This window comes from Neofelis nebulosa, chromosome 2 (genome assembly GCF_028018385.1).
Source record: "Neofelis nebulosa isolate mNeoNeb1 chromosome 2, mNeoNeb1.pri, whole genome shotgun sequence".
NCBI classification, from domain to species: Eukaryota; Metazoa; Chordata; class Mammalia; order Carnivora; family Felidae; genus Neofelis; species Neofelis nebulosa.
The window spans coordinates 59,209,577-59,229,898 of record NC_080783.1 but is presented as its reverse complement, the minus strand read 5'-3'; the positions used below and the strand labels follow the sequence as shown (position 1 = coordinate 59,229,898).

Here is a 20,322-nt window from a genome sequence, read left to right as displayed (position 1 = left end):
GTAGAGATTACTTAAAAATTTTTTTAAAAATCTTTACAGGGCACCTGGGTGGCTCAGTCGGTTAAGCATCCGACTTCAGCTCAGGTCATGATCTCACCATTCATGAGTTTGAGCCCCGCATCAGGTTCTGAGCCTGGAGCCTGCTTCAGATTCTGTGTCTCCCTCTCTCTCCTCCCTTGCCCTGCTCACGCTGCCTCTCTATCAAAAATAAATAAACATTAAAGAATAAATAAATAACAACTATGTGAATGGAACTAGAGGGTATTATGCTAAGTGAAATTAGTCAGAGAAAGACAAGTATCACACAACTTTACTCATATGAGGACTTTAAGACACAGAACAGATGAACACAAGGGAAGGGAAGCAAAAATAATATAAAAACAGGGAGGGGGACAAAACATAAAAGACATGTAAATATGAAGAACAAACACAGGGTTATTGGAGGGGTTATAGGAGGGGGGATGGGCTAAATGGGTAAGGGGCATTAAGGAATCTATCCCTGAAATCATTGTTGTACTATATGCTAACTAACTTGGATGTAAATTAAAATTTTTTTAAAAAATCCAAAAATCAATAAATAAAAAAGAAATCTTTAAACAAATAAAGACACAGACTAAAGTGATGGAGAAATATATATATACATATACACACACACACACTATATATATATATATATATATATATATATATACACATACACACACTATATATATATATATACACTATATATGTATATATACTATATATATATATACACACTATATATATATATATATACACTATATATACATAGTGTATATATACACTATGAAAAAGGGTTTCATTCTCCGCAAGATACAACAATTCCTAATGTGTATACATCTAACATTACAGCATCAAAATATGAGGCAAAAACTGATAGAAATGTTTTCAGAAATAGACAAATCCACTATTATAGTTGGAGATTTCAATGCCCCTATATCAGAAACAGATCCAGAGAGCAACAGAAGAAAATCAACATGACATAGTTGAATTAAATAGCATTATCAACTGGATCTAGTTGATATATATACAGTATTTTATCCAATACAGTACAAAGTATTGTATATATTGGATAAAGTATTCCGAACAGCAGAATATATATTCTTCTCAAGCTCATATGGAACATCACCAGGAGAGACCACATTCTGGGCTATAAAACACACCTTAACAAATGTAAAAGAATAGACATCATACAAACAATGCTCTCAGGCCAAAATGGAATTAAACTAGAAATAATAAAGAGAGTCAGAAAATCCCCAAGTATTTGGAGATTAAACAATACAGTTCTAAATAACACACGTGCTAAAGAAGTCTCAACAGAAATTTTAAAATATTTTGAACTAAATGAAAAAAAAAAATACAACTGCTGTGTAGTAAAGAACTTGGCTGTACTTTGTCCCTAGTTCCTGGGAAGGAGCCTCTGTATCCTTGAAATTTCTTGACTGATAGGAGTGTCTGTTATTTACAATGGGATCTGATAGTTTACATTATTGAGGTGACGTAGACAGGTTATGCTAAGGAGATGAGTCAGGATGGGCTGGCCACACCAGAAGGACGAACCATGTGAGTAGAGGGTTGGGGCTCTGATATTAGCTTGACCTCTGGAGAAGGGAGAGGAACTAGAGAGGAGTTCAACTATATGGTCAATGAGTCGATCAATCATGACCATATAATTAAACCCTAATAAAAACTCTGGCTTAGGTGAGCTTCCCTGGTTAACAACACTTTGTGTATAATTGATGTGTAAGGAGGTGACATGCCTAGACTCCGTGGGAAGAGGACACTAGACGTTAAGTGTTTGGGGTGGGGGGGAGAAAGGCAATTGTAATTCTTTAAGTATTAAATTAACTAATTAGTTTGTTTACTTATTTTTGAGGGAGAGCATGCGAGTGCAAGCACAGCTCAATCTCACGACTGTGAGATCATGACCTGAGACTCATCATGACTCTGAGACTCATGATCTGAAATCAAGAGTCAGACACTTAACCAACTGAGCCACCTAGGTGCCTCTAAGTTTGAAATTTAAACGCAAACAAAATGATATTAAATCTACCTTCTTTACTACATTTTGTAGGACTTCATTTATATGAAATGTCAAAAACAGACAATCTACAAAAAAAGTAGAAAGTGGAGTAGTGGCTGCCTAGGGCTTGGGGGGACTAGGAGCTGGAGGGTAAGGGGCTGAGGGGTCCCTTTGGGGTAATGAAAATGTTTTCAACCTAACTGTGGTGATGGATGTACAACTTTTGTGAATATGCAAATTCAAAGTCACTGAATTGTACACTTTAAAGGGGTGATCTGTATGGTATGCAAATGTTAACTCAAAAAAGCTGCTGAAGGGGCGCCTGGGTGGCACAGTCGGTTAAGCGTCCGACTTCAGCCAGGTCACGATCTCGCGGTCCGTGAGTTAGAGCCCCGCGTCAGGCTCTGGGCTGATGGCTCGGAGCCTGGAGCCTGTTTCCGGTTCTGTGTCTCCCTCTCTCTGCCCCTCCCCCATTCATGATCTGTCTCTCTCTGTCCCAAAAAAAAAAAAAAAAAAAAAAAAAAACGTTGAAAAAAAAAAAGATCTGTGTTTGTGCTTATAAAAAAAAAAAAAAAAGCTGCTGAAAAAAATACTTGATCAAGAAAAAGAAGGGGCGCCTGGGTGGCTATTCGGTTACGCATCTGACTTCAGCTCAGCTCATGATTCTGCGATTCGTAGGTTCTAGCCCCACATCGGGCTCTGTGCTGACAGCTCAGAGCCTGGAGCCTGCTTCAGATTCTGTGTCTCCCTTTCTCTCTGCCCCTCCCCACTCACATTCTGTCTCTCTCTCCTTCAAAAATAAATAAAACATTTGAAAGAAAGAAAGAAAGAAAGAAAGAAAGAAAGAAAGAAAGAAAGAAAGAAAGAAAGAAAGAAAGAAAGAAAGAAAGAAAGAAAGAAAAGGCAAGCAACAGATTGGGAAAAAGTATTTGCAAAAGACACATCTAGTAAAGGACCAAAATATACAAAGACATTGTCACGACACTGACAATGCCAAATGATGGCGAGGATATGGATAACAGGAACTTTTGTTCATTGCTGATGGGAATGTAAAATGGTACAGCTACTTTAGAAGAGTTTGTCAGTTACTTATAAAACTAAATATACTCTTACCACACACTCTCTTGGTATTTCCCAAGTGTATTTACCCATACACTCCTTGGTATTTACCCAAAGGAGTTGAAAACTTATGACCACACAAAAATCAGCACATAGATGTTTACAGCAGCATTATTCCTAACTGCCCAAACTTGGAAGCAACCAAGATGTCCATGAGTAAGTAAATGGATCAATAAACTGTGGTACATCCAGACAATGGAATACTATTTAGCACTACATGGAAATGAACTATTAAATGAGTCATGAGAAGACATGGAGGAACCTACAATGCATATTACTAACTGAAAGAAGCCGACCTGAAAAGGCTACCCACTGTAAGATTCCAACTACATGATCTTCAGGAAAAGGTAAAACTAGGGAGATAGTAAAAAGGTCAGTGGTTGTCAGAGGCTAGAGGGAAGGGAGGAGGGAGCACAGAGAATTTCTGGGGCAGTGAAACTACTCTGTACAATACTATAATATGGATACATATCATACATTTGTTCAAACCTACAGAAAAAGTACAATGCTGAGTTAGCCATAATGTAAACAATGGATTCTGGGAGATAATGACGTGTCAGTGTAGGTTGATCAATTATAACAAATGTGCAACTCTTGTAGAGAATGTTGGTAATAGGAGAGGCTGTGCATTTGTGGGGGTTGGTTGTTATGGGAAAACTCTGTACTTTCCTCTCAAATTTGCTGTCAACCTAAAACTCTCAAAAATAAAGTCTATTAAGAAAAAGCACAAACAAGAAATGAAACAAAATGATTAAGTAAAAGGCATACAGATACATGTAACTATTAAATCTATTAAGAAAGCAACAAACAAAAACAAAACCAAAAACACCCCACTTGCTTTGTTGAAAACCCACCTTGTGGATTTAAAAAAAAAATTGATGTTTAATATCAGTATACACTAAAAATGTAAGAGACAGATGGTAAGAGTCAATGATAAGAACAAGGGCCAAAGAGTACACATGAAGGCAGGTGGGCAGTACATCTAATTATAATGTAATATAAAAATACTTTATAAACATTTAGTCACCACTGAAGCTTGAAAGTTTTACATATAATTCTGATGTACTTCAGAGTGCATGGAAACTTACAAAGTTAAGATGATCTTATCGGTAGAAAAGATATTCTAAACCAGCTTAGCCAAAAGAAGCATTTTGATTGCCTAATTTAACTTTGTAAAGGAGAAGTAAATCTTATGGCTGGTCTCTGTAAACCTCACAGCTGGAACATTCTAACAGCACCTTGCAGTTACCAGTGATCAAAGTAAGTTACTTTATATACTAAACTTAGAATTTCATAATAGAAATAATGCAACGCCGGGGGGTGCGGTTATCATGAAATAATTACACTCCTGGGAGATTACAGGCACAAGGCTGTACCCCAGGGGTGTGATTATCCCATGATAACCACATCCACTGAAATTGCATTATTGCAAAAATAATCTCTATTCACTGGTGAGACATTATTCAATAGGTGATTTTTTAAAATGAAAAGATTTTTTAGCTTGAATCAGCAAGTGGATTAGGAAATTGGCCAGTTTATTTTTCACTGCATTCAAATTCAGGATACAACATCATTATTATTTGCTTTCCTATTTGATATACTAGAGTTTTTTATTTTGTTTCTGAGAATCCTTTAAGAGTTTCTATTAGTGTTAGTTAAGTGGCACTGCTAAATGCAGGTCAAACTTCAAACGTATTAACTGAGCAATAAAATTTTAAATAATTTACTTTTATGTACAACATTTTTAATTCTTCTAATACTCACTTAAAAACTATAAATGTATAACCACTGTTAATATATTCGTCTATCTCCTGCCAGTCATTTTTCTACAAGTATCTGTCTATATGTCTACCTAAAGACAGCAAGAGAAACATGAATGGAATCCATGTAGCTACTTTGTCTTACAATTTGCATTTTTAATTTGACCAAATGTTGTAAACAACATCCACATCATTAAGAGATCTTCATATCATACCAATTGTTCTTACATACAGCTGAAGCTGATGGTTCTCAACCTTGACAGTGCATCAGAAATAGATCAGTAACTTTCATCATCTTCTGTGGTATCACAGATGGTGAAAGTTACTGATCTATTTTTACCATAATTTTATCACAGAGTTCAGTGTGTTGAGATATTCTCAGATGAGTAAGATACAGGATTTAAGAAATTAAAAATATCCTGTGTATTTACCAGTATTTGTTCTCACATTTATATTTGTCAGTTTTAAAGGAAAAATTGGAAATGGAAATTTTCCTAATGCCTTTTTCTATAAAGAGGCAAAGAATTAATTCAGTCTGCTAGTTATTTCTCATCATGAATATGCTTTTTACGACACACCAGTAACTCTTTCCTTTCTTCAGCTGTTCCAACTATTCTGAAAATAAATTTAATAGAGGAGAACAAAGGGAAACATCAACCTTCTCAAGAATACAAGAGATATTCAACGTTTGAAAAGTCAAATCTTGTTTCTTTCCCATTTTTAAAAAAGTTTTTTATTTTAGAGAGAGAAAGAAAGAGCGCGAGCAAGGAAGAGGAGCAGAGGAAGAGAGAGAGAGCATCCCAAGCAGGCTCCCCATTGGCAGTGCAGAGCCCGACGACCCGGGGATCATGACTTGAGCCAAAAGTCAGATGCTCAACCGATTGAGCCACCCAGGTGCCCCAGTTTCTTTTCCAATGTTAATCACACATTTTAATATAAAAGTAAAGACAGTCACATGTAATTTCACCAAATTATTAACTATTTCAGTCTTCCATGTTTCCTTCCAGTCCTAATGTATATGCATGTAGCTTTATATTATCAGGATCATAATGTAGATTCAATTAGTAATCCTTAATTCACTAAATATATCAACAATTAATTTGGCAATTCCTCTAGGACTGGATATTTAATTTACAACAGGAAAAAATTAGAAATGATACTAAAATGAATATTTCCCTTAAAAAAAAAAAAGCTCTTTTAGCACATTATCATTTTTCCTTCTCTGTACTTTTCCCTTTCCAAACACACACACACACACACACGCACACACACACTACACCACACCACACCCACCCAGAATATTCTATGGCATCATTTTTGCCTAAACCTGTTTTCCCAAACTTTCAGATCATCACCATCTTCTAGGGTGAGAGTCTCAGAATCCTCTCAGTACTCTGATTCAATAGGGCCTTGGGAACCAATACCTTTAACAAAAGACTCAAGTGATCCTTTACATCAGGCAAGTTTGGGAAAAGATGGCTGCAGTGTCCAATGGCAAGACTTGTTGAGTCATTCAAATCTGGTTCTGTTCATTCATGGTCATCCAAGATAAATCTTCTATGCTTGTTTTTCTTCTGGTCTTTCTTTCTGGCCCATCTTTCTAACTGTTTCAATCTTAATAATTCCTCAAAGGTCATTGTAGTCCTGTCTCCCCTATTAACAGTTACTCTCTATTAAATAGATTCTTATACAATGATTAGATTGTAAACTAGGAGTAGAACCCTTATCTTTGATGAGGTTGGAACAGAGAAGTTCAAAAAATAAAACGTAAGGCTGGTATGTGGGATGTCAAATACATAGTGCCAAATAAAATTATCTCATAAAGTAAAAAAGAAATTTAGTAGTTCTAAGAATTAATTTTCATATAGGGCACTTAATCAGTGTGCCATTCTTTCACTATCAAAGGCAGAGCTTCTAAAATCTTACAGATTTATGGGGCGCCTGGGTGGCTCAGTTGTTTGGGCCTCAGACTTCGGCTCAGGTCATGATCTCACAGCTCGTGAGTTTGAGCCCCGTATCGGGCTCTGTGCTGACAGCTCAGAGCCTGGAGCCTGCTTTGGATTCTCTCTCTGCCCCTCCCCTGCTTGTGTTTTCTTTCTCTCTCTCTCTCTCTCTCTCAAAAATAAACACTGAAAAAAATTTAAAATCTCATAGATTTGGGGTGCCTGGGTGGCTCAGTTGGCTGAACATCCAACTCTTAATTTTGGCTGAGGTCATGATCTCACGGTTCGTGGGACTGAGCCCTACATCAGGCTCGGCACTGACAACAAGGAGACTGCTTGGGATTCTCTCTCTCCCTCCCTCTCTCTGCCTCTCCCGTTTGGGCATGCTCTCTCTCTCTCTCAAAATAAATAAACTGAAAAAAATAAATAAAATTTGACAGATTTCAAAAATAACTTGATTCAAAAAGGTCATTTTAACTTTTTTAAAAAAATTTATTTATTTTGAGAGAGAGCAAGCAAGCAAGCAGGGGAAGGGGAGAGAGAGAGAATCCCAAACAGGCTCCACACTGTCAGCAGAGCCCAATGCAGGGCTCGATCCCATGAACCATGAGACCCTGACCTGAGCCAAAGTCAGACACTCAACTGAGCCACCCAGGCACCCTGGTTGTTTTATCTTTTAACCTTACATACTTTTTTTTTTCCTACATACTTTTAAACAATATTGCTTCTTAACTTTTTTTACTTGATATACCTTAGTATATCCTTATATGTCAACATAGACATACAGCTCTATTCACCTGTTTATATCTTATGACTATATGGTATTCCATTTGGGGGGGGATGTACCATAATTTATTTTAAAAAAGAAATGCTTATTATATGCCAGGCACTATTGCAAGCACTCCACATTAACTTGTTTAGCTCTCATGACCACCTTATGAGGTAGGTGCGAGAATATCTATTTCATAGACATTAGCAGACATACAGCAGTTACGTAGCTTGCTTGAAAATACAGGCCTACTAAGTAGCAGAGCAGATGTTCCAAATCAGGCATCTAGGAGGCCCCACAGTCCCACAGTCTGTGCTCTTAACCACTATGCATACTGCCTCTCAGAATCTATGGCTCCCAATTCTAGAAGGCTGTTCCTTCTGGAGGCACCTGGGTTGCTCAGTCAGTTAAGCATCCGGACTCTGGATTTTGGCTCAGGTCATGATCTCACAGTTTGTGAGTCTGAGCCCTGCATTGGGCTCTGCACTCACAGCACAGAGCCTGCTTAGGATTCTCTCTCTCTGCACCTGCTGTGTGCACACACATGCTCTCTCTCAAAATAAATAAACTTAGAAAAAAAAAAAAAGGCCATTCCTTGTACGATGCCAACTGCTCTTCTCCCAGATTTTACATGGTTGTACCTTTCCTGTCATTTAAGTTGCAGTTTAACATCAGTTCCTCAGAGGGGGCCATTCCTGACTGCTTAATACAAAATTACTCACCATTTACCTCTCATCACAGTATCCAATTTAATTTTCATCACAGAACTTATAAATACCCAGTATTTTCTTACCAGTTTATTTTGTGTCATTTCAATGTAATGAAAGTAAAGACATTTCCTGTCTTGATATTATTGTATTCTAGACCCCAGAAAAATGCCTGGCAGAGAGTAAGTGCTCCATAAAAGATTGCTGAATAAATGAGTGAGTTTATTTTACCAAGCTCTTATGGATAGATATCCAGGTTTGTTCCTGATATTTCAGTACCATAAACCTTTGAGCATCTACCTTATCACTTTCTTATTATAAAAACAATTTTTTTAAATGTTATTTATTTTTGAGAGAGAGAAGCAGAGTTCGAGGGGCAGAGAGCAAGGGAGACACAGAATCCTAAGCAGGCTCCAGGCTCTGAGCTGTCAGCACAGAGCCTGACACAGGGCTTGGACCCACGGACCATGAGATCATGACCTCAGCTGGACACTTAACTGACTGAACCATCCAGGCGCCCCCACTTTCTTATTATAAATTCTTGGAAGCTGAATTTCTAGGTAAAAGGATATGCATGTTTTTAAGTCTTTTGATACCTATCATCAAATGACTTTAAAAATGGTGTTCCAATTTATCAACAGTGGATTAAAATTCATTTTACCACACTTGCTCCAACACCAGATGTATTCTTTTAAATCTTTGCCAAATTTCATAGGTAAAAAAAGATAATATGTTATTTTAGTTTTCATTTCTTTGGTTACTAATGCTGTTGAAAATGTCCTCACAGGTTTAATGGCCATTTGGATTCCTCCTTTTGTCCTTTGCTCTTTTGCGTTTGTATGTTCGTCTTTACCATATTGACTTGAAAGGACATTTTATATACTAGGAATGTTAACTATAGTATTTCAATAAAGTTAATACTTTCTACCCTCTACCACTCCACTGCTCAATTCATTTAGACACAGATAAAGAATCACTAATTTGCAGACATCACAAGTTGGGTTACATATATGTTAAAACTTGTTAGGAACCAAAAAATAAGAGTATTTTTTTTACTTTGTTCACTTTATTTTGAAAAAGTTCATTTGATTGCAGAATAGTACTACAGTACAACTGCACCACAAATGGGGTGCAAAAATTTTGTATAAAATGAATGATTACTTCAAGGTTTATGAATATAAATGCATGGCTGGAGATGAGCTAATAACCAGCTTCATTATATGTGAGTTCACTGTTTCCAATACTTTTAAAAATAGATTAAGTAAATAGCACAAGTTCTTCCGGTTGTTATAGACTTTCTAATATAGAATCAAGACAGGGGCGCCTGGGTGGCTCAGTCGGTTGAGTGTCCGACTTCAGCCCAGGTCATGGTCTCAGTTTTGTGGGTTTGAGCTCCACATCAGGCTCTATGCTGACAGCTCAGAGCCTGGAGCCTGCTTCAGATTCTGTGTCTCTCTTTCTTTCTCTCTCTCTCTCTCTCTCTCTCTCTTTTTCTGCCCCTCTACCACTTCCACTCTGTCTCTCTCTCTCAAAAATAAACATTAAAAAAATTTTTTTAAATAACATATAGAATCAAGATAAAGTAGGGGTGCCTGGCTGGCTCAGCTCGTAGCATGTGACTCTTGATCTTGGGATTGGAAGTTTGAGCCCCATGTTAGGTGTAGAGATTACTTCAATAAATAAATCTTTAAAAAAAAAAAAAAAGAATCAAGGGGTGCATGGGTGGTTCAGTTGGTTAAGCGTCCAACCCCTGATTTCAGCTCAGGTCATGATCTCAAAGTCGTGGGATCGAGCCCCATGTCCGGCTCTGAGCTGGACGTGGAACCTGCTTAAGATTCTCTCTCCCCCCACCCCTCTTCCACTCACACACTCTCTCTCTCAAAAAAAAGTTAAAAAAAATAAAAAAGAATCAAAGCAAGTCTGTTGATTACTAAATAAAAGGCTAAGTCTGGAATCTATCCTCATTCTCTCAGAAGCAGGATCAAAGTAAGACTAGGCTGGGGAACAAAGACAGCTACCACCACTGCCTGCCGCTAGCCAATACGGAAGTCATGCAGTTGTAAGGGCACCACAAGGCTGGAGTGAAGGAAAAGGGAGCAAGGTGCAACCCCTTCCAGAAAACATATATACCTTTCAGATATAAACATCAGGTTTCTATTACTACTAAAATTAATAGTCAGAAATATTTAAGCCAATGGGTTCCTCATCTATGATCTAGTGTACTCCCATGTTCTTTAGGGGTTTATTTATTTTGGGGGCTCTCCTTTCACCATTTGAGTGGGGGCAGGTGAGGAAGGAACATCAGTATGTGGATTTTAAGAGTACCTGCACTGTGTCAGTGGAACATTCTTTTGTCAGAGATTGCCAGACCAAGGTCTCTACCAACATTCTCTCACCACTGAGCAAATAGTTTCCCTCTACTTAAAATGTGGTTTCTTAATCTTTTTTAGAGGAGTAAGGATTAAAAAAAAAAAAATCAATTTTAATATTTTTATCTGTGTACTTCTTCTACCCATCCTAACATCTATAACACCATTAAAGAAACAGTGTCAGGGGGCTCCTGGGTGGCTCAGTGGGTTGAGTGTCCCATTCTTGATTTTGCCTCAGGTCATGATCCCAGGGTCATGGGATTGAGCCCTGCATTGGGCTCTATGCTGAGCATGGAGCCTACTTAAGATTCCCCCGCATCCCTCTGTCTCTCTCTCCCTCTGCCCCTTTCCCAGCTTGTACTCTCTTTCCCTCTCTAAAAAAAAAAAAAAAAAGAGAGAGAGAGAGACAGAGAGAAACAGTGTCAAACTTGACAATGATATATTTTTTTTAATTTTTAAGTTTATTTATTTATTTTGAGAGAGAGAGAGAGCAAGCTGGGGAGGGGCAGAAAGGGAGAGAGAGAATCCCAAGCAGGCTCTGCACTGTCAGCACAGACACACAAAACAAGCCATGAGATCATGACCTGAGCCGAAACCAAGAGTTGGACGCTTAACCGACTGAGCCACCCAGCCGCCCCTCTTTTTTTTTTTTAACTTCATTTATTTTGAGAGAGATAGAGAGTACAAGTGGGGGAAGGGCAGAGAGAGAGGGAGAGAGAGAGAGAGAGAGAGAGAGAGAGAGAGAGAGAGAGAGAGAGAGAGAATGCCAAGCGGGCTCCGCACTGTTTGTGCAGAGCCTGATGAGGGACTCGAACGCACACACTGTGAGATCATGACCTGAGCTGAAGTTGGATACTTAACCAACTGAGCCACCCAGGCATCCCTGATATTTAACATCTTTTAAAATTCAGTTTTGATTTTATCTGTGAACTAAATGAGGCAATTGCTGAGTCTTTTCATCAGCCTACATTTACAATTCAGGGGAACAGGAATATGAGAAAGAACCATTTCTTCCTTCTATTTTTAGGTTACTAACCTGATGAACTATGCTTAATACCTTTTTTTTTTTTTTAAATAATGTTTATTCTATTTTTGAGAGAGAGAGAGAGCACAAGAGGGGGAGGTGCAGAGAGAGAGGGAGAGGATCCAAAGCAGGCTCTGTGCTGATAGCAGAGAGCCGGACTCAGGCCTTGAACTCACCAACCATGAGATCATGACCTGAGCCAAAGTTGATGCTCAAGTGACTAAGCCATCCAGGTACCCCTGTCTCAGTATTTTACCTTTAATATCAAGTTTATAGGGCCCTTGGCTAGAAAAATTAAATTAAATTCTAACACATAGCATTTAAAATTTAAAATATATGAGCTTCCCATTGACCATCATATTTTGGGTACATATCTTTGTCAAAACAAACAAACCAACCAAAGGAAAACAATATCCAGAAATATTAAAGAAAAATGCTGTTTGTCCTTGATACAAATTATAAAACAAATAAATCATCTCTAGTGCATACCTGAGCCATCAGTGGGAACTGAACTTGCATTTATTCCAGAAAGACCAAACAAAGGACATTCTCGATCTGTGTTGACATGACCCCATTTGTGACATTTAATGCACCTCACATTTCGAACCTGAGAAATAGTGAACATTATTTTAGTTATTAAAATACTGAGACTCTAAGCAATGTTCAAATCCCTACTCCTTGGCAGGGTTTAAGGTAAATTACTTTTCATTTTTAAAAGATTTCCAGGGAAAGAGATTCTATAACTATTTTGGTAATTTAACATAAATACTAAAACCTTTTATATATTCTGCCTAAAAGCTAAACTGAATACTATCTCTTTTTGACTGTTACTTGGTGGTAACAAAACAATGTGATCCAAAGAGAAATGGTAAAATATCAAAAAGGAATTACGTCATGGCTTAAACTTAAATTCTCTAATTTAAAAAGGTTAATCTTTGGGGCGCCTGGGTAGCTCGGTTGGTTAAGTGTCTGACTTTGGCTCAGGTCACGATCTCATGGTCCATGGGTTCAAACCCCACGTCGGGCTCTGTGCTGACAGCTCAGAGCCTGGAGCCTGCCTCGGATTCTGTGTCTCCCTCTCTCTCTGACCCTCCCCCACTCACGCTCTATCTCCCTCTGTCTCTAAAAAATAAACAAACATTTAAAAAATAAATAAATAAGTTAATCTTTAAAGTTTCAGTTTCCTAACCAGGGTTTGGCAAACTTCTTCTGTGAAGGACCAGATATTAAGTATGTAAGTCTTTATGGGCCAGAGGTATCTGTTGCAATTACTCAACTCTGCCAATGTAGCAGGAAAGCAGCCACAGACAATATGAATAAGGAAGGCAGGACTCCAAAAAATGTTTTTTCTAACAAGAATGTGGCCCTCTGGTGATACTATGTTTGGGTTCTAAAAAAATAGTTTTACACCTTTTCTTGATCTTGAGCTAATTCTCTAAATTCCTGAAAACTGAAGAGACCCTTATCATTACAACCCTCAGTACAAAACTTTGATTCCTACCTTTTTTTTTTTTTTTAACAGGAGAAAATCAAATTTAATAGACATACATACAGGGAATCTACATAGACATGAAATTCCTGATTCCTATCTTTTATCAACCTACTACACTTAATGTTTTCTCCTCTAAGTCCTTTTACTGTCTGATATAAATCAAAACAACAGAGCCCTTTCTCAGCTTAAATACCTTTTGGACAACAATAAAGAAGTATTTATTAAGTAGAAATTATTCTTATAGAGTAAAATATGGGTCACTTGCCTGAATACCAAAGGGCTGATCTCTGATGTTCATGTCATCTTTGGCATATCTATTAAGTAGAGAAAATGTACAAACACAATATTAAGAACAATTTAATAAACAGCAGTTATTCTGAAAATAGTTTTCTAGTTCTAAAAACATTATAAAATGTATAACACAGAACTATGAAATCTACTTAGTATTTCCAGACATCACTTCATATTAAGTGTCCAGTTTGATGATTTGTGATTAAAAAAATGAAAATCTATTTAAATTAAAGTCTATGATCAAGGGGCACCTAGGTGGCTCAGTCAGTTAAGTGTCTGGCTGTGGCTCAGGTCATGATCTCACAATTCATGGATCTGAGCTCTGCATCATGGGGGAGCCCGCTTGGGATTCTCTCTCTCTCCCTTTTGCTCTCTGCCCCTCCCCCACAGGTGCACGCTCTCTCTCTCTCTCTCTCAAAATAAATAAATAAACTTAAAAAAAAAGTCTATGATCAAATAAACTGTATAAGACAAATCACATAAAATAGATTTTCACATTAGTTGCCTTCTCTAGTGAACGAGAAGGCAACCTAAGATGGGATATCAGATAAAGCTGGTGATAAAATATTTTATCTTACAAGAAAACTGGTTCTTACTTTTCCCTTGGAGCTCCTTTCTGCCATTCAAATTTGTATTCAGTCTCTCCTTCTGTTTCTTCTTTCTAAAAACATTCATTAGGAAGTCTTTCAACTTTTCCATTAAATTACAATCTATTGCAAGTAAATCTAAACACAGAAAATAGTACCTTACCTCTTTGTTTTCTTGATTGCATATCAAAATATGGGTGAAAAAAAAAAGATCAAATTAAAACCTTCAACATTCAAGTTGGCTATCCACACTATACTATAGTATGATGTCATAGCACTTAATTGTAACTTGTAAGAATTTATTGGTTTGACTTTTTTTTCCTTCTTTCACATGATAAAATTCAAATCACTAAAGGATAAATACAATATTGAATGAGACAGCATGTAATAAGCACATTAATTCCTAATTTCTAAGCTTTTATATTTTTCACTGACAGAATATTATGCTTTCTATTCATATCAGTAAGGACTAAAGATATATACACAAATTATAAAAGAAGAAATGCACTTCCGTTGATATTGACTTTTTTCCTCTTCAAAGATCAAGTCATTTAAAAAAAGTCATCATGAAATATTACTAGACAAATATTTTTAGTATTTATTCAATTGTATTGATTACAGTATTTTTAAATTATCTTTACAGAATAACAGCCATTTTAAAAAATGAAGAGCAACTTTAAAAAAAATGTCTGTGATAGCAGTTCTATCTTTAGCTGCAAACACATCAAAGACATTAAAAAAAAAAAAAAAAAAGCAAATGAGGCAAGTACCTTTTTTAGCTCCTGGTGGGGCCTCATACATGAAATTAAGGCCATTCTTTACACGCTCATCTCCCATAAGCAACCTAAATGAAATAAGAAATAAAGTTAACAATTTTATGTAGGAGGAAAAAAATTACAGAATAACTGTTCCCCATCTCCAAAATCCCTAAAGGAATTAATAGAAAATATTTTTGTTAGGGAGAAAGTTCCAAAACTTTATTTCACTGATTAGATAACATCTGAAATACATGAATGGAAATTCAAACAGTGCTGCCCCTTTAGTAACTGGCTTTAAGTTCTGAGACTTTCTCGTTACCTGAGAGATCCTCGCCCTCCCAGAAGGAAAGGGGAAAAATGCCATGGTCACTCTCACATGCTTTTCTTAAACTTTGAAATGCTATGGAAATAATGACAGCTTTGAAATCCTATATGCCAGCACAAATTTGGAATTAAGTTAAATAGTGCCAACATTTTTTCTTAATTGTGAGGGATCAAACAGTTTTGGAAAAATGAGTCTCTCTGGAATTTCTTTAAAAGTCAAATCCAATTAATGCTTGTAATAAAAGTCAGTCAATAGGAGAATCACATTCTTTGATGAGGCCAAAGAAGAGAGTATAGTTTAGAGATATTCTACAACAGGTTAATTACTATGATGGAATCAATGTCTGCGGCACCTCAAAAATCATTTTCTTTTTAGTTCTGTTTTAACACTGAAAGTTCTCAGTTTAGGTTCTGTTTAGAGAGATAACGCTATGATTTTTTTTTTTTTTAAGCTCGGCAATAAATTGAAGGGCTGGTTGAATTAAAGTTTTGATTCATAAGATCCAAGTAAAGTACTGATAATAAAGATGAAAGCTAAAGAGTGAATAGAATTTCCTCTTATATTTGAAAAAGGCAATCACAAAGGATTACATAATTATAATTCTTCTCTTATTTCCATTGGAATTTATAAAGAACTGTTACCAAAAAAAAAAAAAAAAAAAAAAGGAAGAGAGCAAAAAGATGACAGGATCTATATCCATACAATGGAATATTATTTTGCAATAAAAAGAAATGAACTACACGCTACAAAATAGATGAACTTCAAAAACATTATACTAAGTGAAAGAAGCCAGTCACAAAAGACCATTTATATGTATGATCCCATTTATATGAGATGTCCAGAATAGGCAAATCTATAGAGACAGAAAATAAATTAGTGACTGCTTAAGGTGGAGAAGTAGAAGGGACAGGGTGTGGGAACGGGAAGTAACTGCTAATGGGTACAATATTTCCTTTTTGGATGATGAAAATGTTCTGATATTAGATTAGGGTGATGGCTCCAAGACTCTGTAAATATATATACTTAAAACAATATACCTTTTAACAAGTGTGCAAATCATATCTTCAAATAACAACATTTAAAAATTAAAATCAAGCACGTGAAAAGCTCAACATCTGGTTATTAGAGAAGTATAAATCAAGACCATGAGATACCACTTCACACTAAATAGAATGGCTATTATTTAAAAAAAAAAAAAAAAAAAAAAAGGAAAATGGGGTGCCTGGGTGGCTCGGTTCGTTGAGCATCTGACTCTTGGTTTTGGCTCACGTCATGATCTTGCAGTTTGTGAGCTCGAGCCCCGCGTCGGGCTCCGGGCTGATGGTGGGTGCTAAGCTTGCTTGGGATTCTCTCTCTTCCTCTCTCTCTGCCTCTCCCCTGCTCTCTCTCTCTCTCTCTCTCTCAGAAATAAATAAACTTTATAAAAATTTTTTAAAAAAGGAAAATAAGAAACATTGACGAGGATGTGGAGAAAATGGAATCCGTGGACACTACTGACGGGAATGTAAGATGGTGCAGCCACTATGGAAGAGAGTTTGGTGGTTCTTCAAAAGCTAAATACAGAATCACTATACGATCCAGCAAATCTACTCCTAGGTATATACCTAAAGGAACTGAAAGTAGGGACTTGAACAGATAGATATTTGCATGCCAATGCTTATAGCAGCATAACTCATAATAGCCAAAAGGTAGAAGCAACCCAAGTGTCCATCCAGGGGTGGATAGAGAAACAAAATATGGTGTATACATATAATGGAACATTATTTAGCCATAAAACAAAAAAAGGTCTGATACATGCTACAATATGGATCAATCGTGAACACACTGTGCTAAGTGAAATAAGCCACACACAAAGAGATAAATATTTCATGAGTCCACTTATATGAGACGCCTGTAACAGGCAAATTCATTTTTACTTTAGAAAGTAAAATAGTGGTTACCAAGGGCAGAAGGGAGGCGGAATACAGAGTTACTGTTAAATAGGTATAGAGTTTCTATTTGGTGTAATGGAAAAAATTCTGGAAATGTACACAACACTGTTAATGTAATTAATGCTGTGAACTGTACACTTAAAAAATGTTACATATATATTTATATAGGTATATAAAAATATATATAAATATATATATACACGTATATAAATATATATATTTTACCCCTGCAAAAAAGCATTTTGTTTATACTGACATAAAAATAACATAAAATCAAAACTGGAAGATCCAATTTCCACTTCATGCAAAACTCTACAGGTATATAAAATAAAAAGTAAAGCTATGATATTGACATTTTAATTTCAATTAAAAACCTGTAAAAATTATTATTATTTTTATTGCTGTTGACTGTATACAGAATGGATATAGATTTTTTGACATCCCAATAAATTTTTTTTATCCAATGAGAATAATAAATGTTACTGTCATCTTTAAAAAGAGTGTGTAGGAATCAATATTCATAAACATTAAGAAACATCTCTATAGCAGGAAAAACTTAGAAAAACTAGATTACTAAAGAATAAAATTGGCTACCAAGGACATTTCTGAATGAAGAAAAAAAAAAACCCTTTGGAAATCACCAATTACTCATAAATTTGCATTTGAATAACCAAACAGAGAAGCAGTGAACACATCTAGTGTCCAGAACCTGGCTTCTAAATATCTTTTTCCAATAAAAGGAATCAAGGTCCAATCAATTTGGTTGATTCCAATGCTAGAGCAGGGAAAAATAAAAGACAAATTTGGACCATCTTATGGTGCCAGGAAGTGGTTTTAAAAAAGGCTGAGGGTGGGGGATGCCTGGGTGTTTTAGTTGGTTAAGCAACTGATTCTTGATTTCACCTCGGGTCATGATCTCATGGTTCGTGAGATAGAGCCTTGCATGGCGCTCCCATGCTAATAGCACAGAGCCTGCTTGGGATTCTTTCTCTGTCCTTCCCTGCTTGTGCCCACATGTGAGTGCATGCTCTCTCTCTCAAAATGATTAATAAAATAAAAAAACTTTAGAAAGCCAACACAATTTTAAAAAATAAAATAAAATAAGGTTGGGGCATTTGCAATGGTTATACGAGCCAAGCTGGTAGAGCAGTCAAAGGCTAAAATTTAAACAATGTGAGCAACAAAATAAACAACAATAGTATTGGATTATAACCCATTAAAACATTTTTTTAACGTTTATTTATTTTTGAGAGTAAGATAGAGTGCAAGCGGGGGAGGAGCAGAGAGAGGGAGACACAGAATCTAAAGCAGGCTCCAGGTTCTGATCTGTCAGCACAGAGCCCAAAGCGGGGCTTGAACCCAGGAACTGTGAGATCATGACCTGAGCTGCAGTCAGACACTTAACCGACTGAGACACCCAGGTGCCCCTGGATTATAACCCATTAAATAAATATCTGAGTCCATACTGATAGAAATAAATGATTAAATAAATAACTAAATAGGGAAAGGGAAAATTCTTGTTTCCAGAGGAATTCAAATTTTAAAATGTAGAGGGAATGAGAGGAATAGAAAATCACCATTAGAATACCATGGTAATAACTAATGCAGGCAGTATCCACCAATAAATGCTAAATTAGTGGACAAAAGTTCAAGGAAAAATAGATTATTTGCATGGCTTCAAGTATTTAATTACAAAGAGAGTAAAGTAACTTTTTTTAAGATCAAGAATAAACAGTATGGGGCACCTGGGTGGCTCGGTTGGTTAAGCATTCGACTTTGGCTCAGGTCATGATCTCGCAGTCCTGGAGTCTGAGCCCCGTGTCAGGCTCTGTGCTGTGTCTCCCTCTCTCTCTATCCCTCCCCTTACTCATGCTCTGTCTCTCTCTCAAAAAATGAACATTAAAAAACAATTTTTTAAAAAAGAATAAACAGTATAATCTGCTGCAAAGCCACTTTTTCACCTCCACTATCTCTTTATCAGCCTAACGCAACTATAGGCTGTTTCCCCGAACACCTCTCTACTTTCCCACTGTGATCTTTAATAAGCTTTTACTATATGTAAATCAGGGTTTCTCAACAGTGGTGCTACTGACCTTTTGGACCAGATCATTCTTCGTTGTGTGGGGCTGTCCTGCACATTGTAGGTTGTTCTGCAGCATCCCTAGTCTCCACCCACTAGATGCTGGTAGCATCCAACATCTGAGCTGTGACAATCAAAAACGTGTCCAAACATTGCCACATGTCCCCTGGCAGGGGAGGGGGGAAGAGGGGGGTGGATAATGGACTTCAGATGAGAACCATGGATCTAAATCCTTAACATTCTTCATAGTTCAGCTCAAATGTCCGTTCTTTCATTAAGTCTTACCTTGTTATCCCAAATGGAATTACTGTGTCCTATGTTAGCATGCTATTGTTTTTAAAACTTGTGTTTTTAATACATCATTATTATATTCAGCTTTGAACTATATGTACGTATCCCTTACGAGAGAATTCCTGAGGGCAGAGACAAACTACATATCCCACTTTACAGGCCCCTATAACAAAGGGGCCTTTTATTGTCTTGCACCAAAGGAGGTACTCAATAAAAGTTAACCAGATTGAATAGAATTATTGTGAAAAGTATTTAATTGAAGTAGAAGTTTTATTTCTATAATTTTGCTCTTGATACACTACATATATATATATATATATTTTTAAGTTTATTTTTATTTAGAGAGCGAGAGAGCAAGGGGGCGGGGGGGAGAGAGAGGGATAAATCCCAAGCAGGCTCCGCACTGTCACTGCAGAACCCACTCAGGGTTCAAACTCATTAACCATGAGATCATGACCTGGGCCAAAGTCAAGAGTCGGAATCTTAATCAAATGAGCTACCCAGGTGCCCGACACTACATTAGATTTTAAAGAGAATATTAAGTAATAGTCTAGTAGTACCTTACTTATGTTCTATATTTTGATGAAAAACAGAACTGAGCTGCAGACAGTGTGGTCCATATAATTAAAACATCACTATTCACCTGTTTGATTAACCAAGAGCAACCAGCTTCAGAGTTAGACTTGCTAATATAAACACAAAATGACAAGAGCTAAACGGGAGGCACTGTGCTGGAATAAACCAACAAAGAACTCTAGTTATGATCCTGCCATTAACAGAGCAATGATATCCAGGTCAAGTAGAGACACTTTACTTTTGATGGTGTCCTATG

The 20,322-nt window shown here is 36.7% G+C and overlaps 1 protein-coding gene across 1 annotated transcript in view; it reads right to left on the bottom strand.

The window, feature by feature from the left end:
- Nucleotides 1–20,322, bottom strand: part of CIR1 (corepressor interacting with RBPJ, CIR1) — a 43,645-nt gene that overhangs the window by 16,547 nt on the left and 6,776 nt on the right. Inside the window, exons 3-7 of the mRNA XM_058713632.1 lie at nucleotides 14,876–14,949; nucleotides 14,269–14,279; nucleotides 14,115–14,179; nucleotides 13,493–13,541; nucleotides 12,225–12,342 (exon numbers count right to left, since the gene is read on the bottom strand). Coding sequence (XP_058569615.1) covers nucleotides 12,225–12,342; nucleotides 13,493–13,541; nucleotides 14,115–14,179; nucleotides 14,269–14,279; nucleotides 14,876–14,949 — 317 coding nt within the window. The remainder of the gene's footprint in view (nucleotides 1–12,224; nucleotides 12,343–13,492; nucleotides 13,542–14,114; nucleotides 14,180–14,268; nucleotides 14,280–14,875; nucleotides 14,950–20,322) is intronic.